At 44.5% G+C, this 9,022-nt stretch overlaps 1 protein-coding gene across 5 annotated transcripts in view; it reads right to left on the bottom strand.

The window, feature by feature from the left end:
* The window catches only part of LOC142803994 (uncharacterized), a 48,990-nt gene extending 40,666 nt beyond the window's left edge, over positions 1–8,324 (bottom strand). Inside the window, exons 1-4 of one of the 5 annotated variants that reach the window (XR_012894403.1) lie at positions 7,999–8,324; positions 4,302–4,369; positions 1,415–1,527; positions 272–545 (exon numbers count right to left, since the gene is read on the bottom strand). Coding sequence is in view for 1 of the 5 variants with exons in the window: in XM_075890441.1 (XP_075746556.1) it covers positions 6,691–6,835; positions 6,909–7,197; positions 7,999–8,017 (453 nt within the window). In the remaining 4 variants the exon portion in view is untranslated. Of the gene's footprint in view, positions 1–271; positions 546–1,414; positions 1,528–1,742; positions 2,043–2,072; positions 3,103–4,301; positions 4,370–5,268; positions 6,836–6,908; positions 7,198–7,998 lie in introns of those variants that run through there. The other 4 variants (XR_012894405.1, XR_012894404.1, XR_012894406.1 and 1 more) reach the window with 4 other exon arrangements.
* Between the last annotated feature and the right edge of the window lie 698 nt (positions 8,325–9,022).

The following is a 9,022-nucleotide window of genomic DNA, read 5'->3' as shown; positions in this document are numbered from 1 at the left end:
GATGATGTTACTGGAAGTAACTGTAATGTATACAGGAAGCAGCGGCGCTGGCAGTGAAATCCCTCGCAAACTACCTCAAGGCATCAAACCGGCGCAAACTAGACCATTGCTATGTGTGTAAGCAAGAAGTGAAAGCAAAAGAACTAGTTTCCTTTCACCGAAACTGCAGCCTTCAAATTGCACGTTCGATGCTCTACCACCAGGCTACGGGGGCGGTGATCCTTCCGTGCACTAGATAGGTCAACTTTATAGGCCATTTATTTGCACTTACACGTGTGATCACCAGTCACCGCCGCCTACAGCGGGCGTTGGCCCCGGCGAACGCACTCCCGCCGTTGCCCCGTTGAGGCTGTTCTGTCCTCAATGCTGCTTCATCGGCTCGCCGCTTCCATTTGGCTCGGAAGGGTGCCAGATCCTCCGTGCGCAGTTGCTGCCTGTCCTTTTGCCAGGACTGCTGCATCGGCCCGGCGAACATGGTTTCCCTCTCGGATCTGCTGTCGGTGCCGTTCTTCGCATGTTCTGTGCTATATAGGTGTTCCTGCAATCTGTGCCCCCCCTCCCCCCAACGTAGAAATTGTAATTTGAAACTTCTGCATGAGAACTCAGTGGCACAGCTGTAAAGGGTTAAATAAAAATTTATGGCATATCCAATAGCCACATGCACGGATACGACGCAGAAAATGGTGTCACTAACGGCGCCGCCAATGGCGTCCATGCTCACATGCGGCGTACCTAACGACATCACTGAAGGCGCACCCAATATAGGCCGTTAGCCATACTCGTGAAGACCATTTTTTTTGTTTCACGTACCCCTATACAGCTTTCGCTGCAAAAAGTTCCTCGCCATGTTAGATTCAAGTCCGCACTTACCCATAATCCGAAGACGAGCATCGTGGGTACTCGACTATCTGAGAAGACTAGTAAATCAAGAGATTGTCTTCTAAATTATTAAATAGCGATCGGTTTGGTAAAAAAATCTAGGGTGAGAAGCCAATAAAAAGTAGAACATATAGACAGAGAGATAAACATAAATAGTGAGAAAAAAGGGAAGAAACGCTCAATGAAAAGGACAGAGAGAGAGCCATGGGGGCGGTGTATTGTTACTTGTGCGAAGTTCTTTGAAATCTGCTGCCCTCGACATCCAGTGTGATATTGAATCTGTTTGGTGCACGATTACCCTAGATGATAATTCTTCGTTCGCTGTAGGTGCATTTTATCGACCCCCAAACTCGGACTACAAAACACTTCAGTCGTTAAATGAGATTATCTCGGAAGTTTCAAACCGAACATTCCTTCTTGCTGGTGATTTTAATTTGCCAGACTTAGAATGGCATGATGATGGAATATGCGTACGAGGCACTGGGTGCCGCGCAAACATAGAAATGAAAAATATAATAGACAACTACGGCCTTACCCAGTTTGTTACTTGCCCAAGTAGAAATAATAACCTTCTTGACCTTGTGTTCTCAATGTCACTCAGTTTGGTGATTAATGTCAATGTTATTCCAGGAATCAGCGACCACATGGCTGTTGTGGCAGAAATAAAAAAAAATAATGTAAAAACACCTCAAATAGTGCGGCAAGAAAGGTTTTTCTGTTCAGTAGGGGTGACTACAACAGAATAGTCGAAAAGCTAGAAGATTATTTGCCCGTGTTTGAATGCCTAGCTGAACACTACAGTATGAATTATTTATGGCTTAGCTTTAAGGACAAGTTGTTAGCACTCGTAGATAAGTATATACCTGCGAAACAAGCCGGAAAGCTTCGTAAACGCAAGAAGCCATGGATGACGTCAGGTATTTTGAGATTGATCCGGAAAAGGCGATGGGTTTTTGGTAAATTAAAGAAATCTGGAAGCAGTGACCACGTGAAAGAAATACAAGCGTTAACGGAGCAGTATAAATCATGTGTGGAAAGCGCAAAAACGAAATATTTCGAAGGGCTCAGCAATAAAATGAAAACTAATTCAAAGTGTTTCTAGCATTATATCAAAGAGTGTGGGTCTGATCATGTTGGAGTGGCTGAACTAAACTTTAATAAATGGTTGTGGTTGATGAGGAAGCAAAAGCTACCTGTTTAAACAAATATTTCCAGTCTGTGTTCTTGCCCAAGCTTGACGTTCCTTCAAAACCACACCCAACCACGATTCCGCCGAGGCCACCGGTAGAACTGAGTGTCCGTGTCATATGTTCTCTTCTAGAAAACCAAGATGAATCCAAAGCAGTTGGCCCTGATGGCATCTCTCCTCGTATTCTAAAGCGATGTGCACTGCCAATTTCCCTTTACCTTTATATAATTTATTCAAAATCCCTTTCAACAGGAACTCCACCCGAAGATTGGAAAACTTCTCATGTTGTTCCGGTTCATAAGGGTGGCTCAAAAAAAGATGTAACAAATTACCGACCCATTTCATTGACGTCAGTGGCATGCAAAATTTTCGAGCACATTTTATCCAAGCACATATTGACCCATCTTACTGCTGATATTATATTAATAAATGAGCAGCACGGTTTTCGTAAAGGTTTTTTTTGTACGACGCAACTTGTAGAGTTCTTTCACGAGCTGGCTTCCAACGTTAATGAAGGTGGGCAATTGTGTGTTTTTAGATTTTCGAAAGGCCTTTGACACCGTGTCACACTCCCTTCTTCTGGCTAAATTACAGACTCTAAATTTCGACCCAAATGTGTTCATCTGGATAACCAATTACTTGCTGAACAGGCGTCAATGCGTTCTTTTAAATGGGAAGTGTTCATCCTATGTTAACGTTACATCAGGCGTGCCCCAGGACTCTGTCCTTGGGCCCCTCTTCTTATTTTTGTAAATGATATTTCTGTGGGTATTTCGTCGCGCATGCGTTTATTTGCCGACGATTGTGTGTTATATCGACCGGTTCAGAACGAAGGTTACTGTGCTTATTTGCAGAACGATTTGGATTGTATTGTACAGTGGTGCCAGAAGTGGCAAATGACGCTAAACCCCAAAACGTGCGTTCATATGCGTGTTTCCAAAAAAAAAGAAACCAATAGTAATGGCGTACACCATAGATACGCATACTGTTATTACCGAACCAACATGCAAATATCTTGGCGTTGTTTTGTCGCATGACTGCTCATGGAATGCCTATGTTGACCACGTTGCTGGCGAAGCGGCAAGGGCTCTAAACTTCATTCAGAGGAACCTAAGATTGGCACCCCGAACATTAAAAAATACAGCCTATCTCACATGTATTAGACCGATTTTCGAATACGCATGTCCTGTGTGGGACCCGATGCAGACGAACTTGATTGATAAGCTTGAAAAAATACAAAACAGAGCTGCGCGGTTTGTTTTAGGGCGGTACGAGCGAAGAGACAGCTGCAGTGCTATGAAAGCTGAATTGGGTTGAGAATTGCTTTCTTTACGCAGGGAAAAACTGCGTTTGAAGTTTTTCTTTTCTGTTTTTCATGGGCGGACTGGGATTGACCGTCATAACAATTTCAGTGAACCCAGTTACATATCTAGTCGACATGGCCACCAACGCAAAGTGAAAGAGTATCGTGCAAGAACGACCATGTTTTATAATTCCTTTTTTTGTGATGACCATTAGAGATTGGAACCGGCTGCAAGACAAGCAAGTGTGCTGTATAAACGAAGAATTGTTTTATTCCAGTCTGTAACCCCCCTGCTGTAACGCCTTTTTGAGCAAAGCGGGGCACTCACCGAATAAAGAATAAAGAATAAAGAAGAAACAGAAAGGAAGAAAGAGTGAAAGAAAGAGTGAACAAAGAGGGAGACAAAAAGAGCAAGAAAGACAAAAATACATATGTATGGACAGACGCAAGAGAAATCAAAAGTGACAAATAACAAGAAAGACAACAAGCCTAGTCATGCAATGCATTGTATAGCAAATAGTGAGGAACAGGAATTCGATTGAATAATATGTGGAATTTATTGTTCGAAACCCACAATACGAATGTAAGAGATGCCGTAGTGAAGGGCTCCGGAAATTTCGGTCACCTGAGGTTCTTTAACGCGCACCAAAATCTGAGCACACGGGCCTATCATGTTCGCCTGCATCGGAAATGCAGCTGCCGCAGCCGGGATTCCAAACCACGTCCTGCGGGTCAGCAGCCGAGTACCTTAGCCACTATAGATCACCGCGGCGGGGCACAGGGGAGGAAGAAGGTGAGAATATAGAAGCAAGTAGCAGCCATTCACCCACCAGCTATTTTGTGACCAACTTTCGCGCGACATGGTGCGAGCGGCGCATTTTTTTTTTACGATAAAGTTTTTTACTAGTAGTTGAAGAAGTGAGCACTTACCGCGAAACTAACTGTTGATCACTTTTTGTTCTTCGTCTGCCCACGCAGCAATGAAAAAGGCTTGGATTCTTTAAAAGCATAATGAAAGCCATGACATTCCGGACTATTTCACGGAGCTACAGAAAATCATCTGGAAAGCTGTAAGACTAAAAGAGGTCGTTTCATATGGAGGAAAGGCTAAAAAGGTGTTACTAGAAAGCATAACGAAAGCATCAATTCTGCTAGAAAGCATAAACCTCTAACGTACTGTTTAATAACGTGATGCTACAGGCCATATGATATCTGGGTCCAGACTTCTATTATAATTCACGAGACTTTGAGGGTGAATTGGGGCACCTCTACTAATTTAGCGCAGCTATTTTGCAGCACCCCTACTATGCTGGCTTTATCTCGTACAAGAAACGCATCATCATGTCGTTACTACTCTATAAGCAAGCACACACTGGTATAGAGGTGTTCCTTCCGGAGGCTTTTAGAGTTCCTTCCTTATCCTCTCAAGAACACAAGGCTTCGGGTGCGCATTACTTGACATCACCAAACGTTTCGATTCTTGCAAGCACTGGTGGTTACGGTGAAAGATCAACGCAACTCATTAACACTGATCGCGTTAATAGAGAGGCAATCGCCGGGCGGATTCCAAGGACTGACTTATCGGGCCTCCGAAGCACATCATAAAAGTGCGGACTTCAGTGTTGGGCCCTTTTGCGTGTCAGCGAACACCGTTTGTGCTCCAATCATTGAGTCAGAGCCGAGAGTATATCACAAAACGAAATTTATTCTCAGATAAGGCAGTACGACCTACGCACAGACATGCGCGCTCGGCAGGTATCAAGTACCATGCAACTCAGAAGTTACTTCGCTGCATTCAAAACAACGAGCACAAATAACAACTCATGCTACAATGCAATTTGTTGCACCAGTTTTCTAAAAAAACTTATGGACTAGAATGTTCGTCAAACGTATTCAGTCCAAACTTCTTAGAACTAGTCTGGAATGCGTGTCTTCCAGAAAACACGCTCACTATATTCAGTGTTGCTTGTCGTCCAGTTCGTCCGCAGTATTTCTTCCAGAAAATGCTCTCCAAAACTTTCCCACTGACGGGGTCTTCATTCGATTCTGCCAGATCAACTGATCACACGTCAACCTCAAAAATTCTTCACCGACATGACCATCGGCCACTCACGCATTGTCACTGCAGGAGAGGCCTTCGCACGCTGGTGAAGTCACACAGAGAGCCGCACTGCAGTGGTCTAATGGCTAAGAAACTCGACTACTTACCCGCACGTCGCGGGATCAAATCCCGGCTGCGGCGGTTGCATTTCTGATTGACGCGAAAATATTGTAGGCCCGTGTGCTTAGGTTTGGGTGCACTTTAAAGAACCCCAGCTGGTCGAAATTTCCGGAGTTCTTCGCTACGTAGTCTCTCATATTCATATGATGGGTTTTGGACGTGAAACGCCTCATATCAATCAAATCAAGTCACACACAGGCTTCCTGTCTTGTCTGCCCCCTTCCGTCACTGCCTCATATCCACTCATCCCGGTATTCTCGAAGCACCCAGATTTATCCTCAGTGCGCATCACAGCTAACGCTAGGTAAGTGGCAAAATGTTTCTCGTGATCTGCACTCAAGGCGACGTAACCCGGCATTACGTCAACCTTTCTTTCCATGTGGTTTCGGATTTCACTCGGCGTTAGATCCGAGAGAGGCTGTTGTCGGTGTGGTGGCAGTCGTTTCGAGGGAAAGAGGAGCTGCACATGCAGCGTCATTTGATGCTTCTTTCTTCGTTGCGCCTGTTTCTGTCACGTCATGTCAGCGCCTGGTAATAAAGCAGCTATCGGAAATCCGACACGCGTGCATTCTTGAGTGCTCGCCTGTGACAGTCAGCAAGACTCTTCGTCGTTCATTCATTGTTTCAGATAAAAATCGAAGAAAACGCTCTAGCCATTTCTGTAATACCATGATGATTCATAGCCAGCATGAGTGCTTCATGTTCCGCATAGAGCTTTGACGGCCTTTACGGCATGCAAAGAGGTGGACATCGGCATAATGAAATGTCCAGCAGCAACGGCACACGGTGGAGTTGCTTTTAGCCAGTGCTATAGTTAGGATTTTTCCAACTGACTCAAATGATGATCAAAAACTTCCAAACGCTTCAAGCGCTCTATTAGATGCGAAGCGACTCTTTGAATAGCCTGTGTCACGCTGTGCCTTTGTTCGCACTACGCTCCTCTGGCCGCATGTGTTGGGGCGGTGCCAAGTAGGTCACGGCTTTTCTAGCAGTACGTGTACGTTGACGTCACTCTCTCCGTAGCCTGTCGCCGCTCGCCGCGTGTCATTTCACTCGCTTCATCCTCATCCCCGCTCGCAACGTTGGAGGAGTCGATGTTTACGCTAAGAGTCCGCGTGAGCTACGAGCGTTTAATGTCGACCTGGAAGCACAATCTGCAACCTCTCGAAAACGCTCCTGCTCCGAGTGCGTCACCGTGCGTGTCGGCAACGTCACCATCCTCGCTCTGTACTTCGCTCCCAACCTGCAAAAGGAACAGCTTCAGCACTGTCTGGAGGAGACACTGACTGATTGCGGCGAGGCGTGTGAAATCTCACCTATTATAGTCGTGGGAGACTTCAACGTTGGCTTCAGTGGAGAAAAAGAAGAATGACTCATCGATTACAAGGGTGACGTGCACTCGCTGAAATGGGTGTCGGTGCAACAAAAACTGTCCACCTTGATAAGGGGAACGTGCATCGATCTGGTTTTTGCCGACCTCCACGTCGGATGTCTGCAGGAACCTCTCAGCGTGCACTTCACCGACCACAAGCCCGTAGTAGCCAAGGGGAAACGTGCGCCAGCTCCGGTCCAGTGCCAGTGTCCACTCTGAAGAAACCACAAAACCTACGCCAGCCATAGCATCAAACGAATCTTCCAGCACTCACCACAGCACCCGCGTTAGCGCCATTCAACCCGTGACGCCACCCGTGTGCAACGCTGCTGCTTCGCATCTCATCAGGGTTCAATTTGGGGAGATGTCGTTATTTTTTTTGTGTTACTACAAGTTGTATGACCTATCAGCCTTTTTTACCCGTAATTTGTCAGCGTTGACCACGTTCTTTTTACGGCAGACAAAGCGGATTAACTGTGATGTAGTTAGCAGAAGGTGAACTTTATCCAGCGTCAAGACTACTACTTTTCAAAGTTTAAATTCGGGAAACACTTGAGACACATAAACTTCTTGGAAATACCTGCATCTAAACTTTTTGAAAGCAATTTCGAAAACGCCAAAATTGTGGCTACACTGAAATAAATGTTTAGAGATGCCAAAAATTTGACTATCTCTCAATGTTCACATTTCCGTGATAAAGTTCCGTGCCGTAATAAGCACTGAAGCTAGCGATCACAACATTGTAAACCGCGCGTATATAAGGACACTGCTTATTCAAATAAAGAAATTCCACCAGACAGAAATAACAAAACGAAAGCACAAAAATATACTGAGAAAATTGGTTATGAATCGGAACTAAGCCGCACAACCGTGCACTCTGATAATTTCAAACTGATACTGAGAAAGTATTCGAAAGTACTCCTTTTTTTCAATATGTTTTTTGTTTGGATCACCTCGAACCCCATACAAACAATAGAGCCACGCCCTTCAGATAGTGAAAAATCAGATAAACCTGAAAACCAGATAATACTCACAGTAGTTTTGGCCTCCCATCACAGACGCGTTTTATAATGAATAACAGAACTGTCGCATTAATTAGGATATCATCGCCATAATGCGTGTGAATTGAGAAAATTGCCTTTGATGCTTTTCCTGCACTGTGTTCTTGAAGCAACCAAGGATATCATTCTTCTAACTACGCAACCATAGGTGTATACGTTAGTTCTAGTGGCACTTTGACAATTCCACCGCTCTTTCTAATATATCTCATTACAATATCAAATTCGCTGATAAAATTGTGGCTACGCTGTTAATAACAGATTCTGCACTGAAGCATGTGTACCTGCACATGCCAAGTGCTTATTCCACATCCGGCTGAATGAGTAACAACAGCCAGACAATGAAAGCACCCGAGAACGCTTTTGACACGTGCCATGCGGTGAGATGACTCACTCGAGCGTGCCATGCGGTGAGATGACTCACTCTGATCGGGGTTGAATCACTTTAGGAAGAACATGTGTGCACAAGTGGTGCGTATGACAACCTGTACAGATTTCTTTTATTTCGCTTGGAGTATAACACGCTTGTAAATAAGAAACTGCACCAGCTAACCAAATTAATTGTCCTTTTTTCTTCTTTAGTAAGATTTATTGAGCACATTCGTGTATCTTGTTTTGTTATATGTTCAGTTCAAGTACTTCGTGCGACCTGGTGTAACCAGAAACACGGCTGGGGAAAGCGATTGTATCAGAAGCAGCGGGACAAATTTGTCACATCCTTTACTAAGAGTTATATTTGCAAAGCTGTCAAACGAAATGCCTCCTAAAAGATTTACGAATAACTCATAAATCGATATATAGTAATCTGATGGACAGTATAACCTACAGCTGCCAAAAATATGCTGCACATGGAAAAACTTTAAACTATTGGCGTCGTTTGTGGTATACCCCTTTTGGTATTGTACAACAGTACTCAATCATTGTATAATTGTTTGTAGAACACAGGTCAGTTCAGTTCAGTTCAGGTTATTACCTTGAAGGCCCCCCTTTCTAGGAGGGG

Source organism: Rhipicephalus microplus, chromosome 3 (genome assembly GCF_043290135.1).
Source record: "Rhipicephalus microplus isolate Deutch F79 chromosome 3, USDA_Rmic, whole genome shotgun sequence".
NCBI classification, from domain to species: Eukaryota; Metazoa; Arthropoda; class Arachnida; order Ixodida; family Ixodidae; genus Rhipicephalus; species Rhipicephalus microplus.
This window is presented reverse-complemented; position numbering and strand designations above follow the sequence as displayed.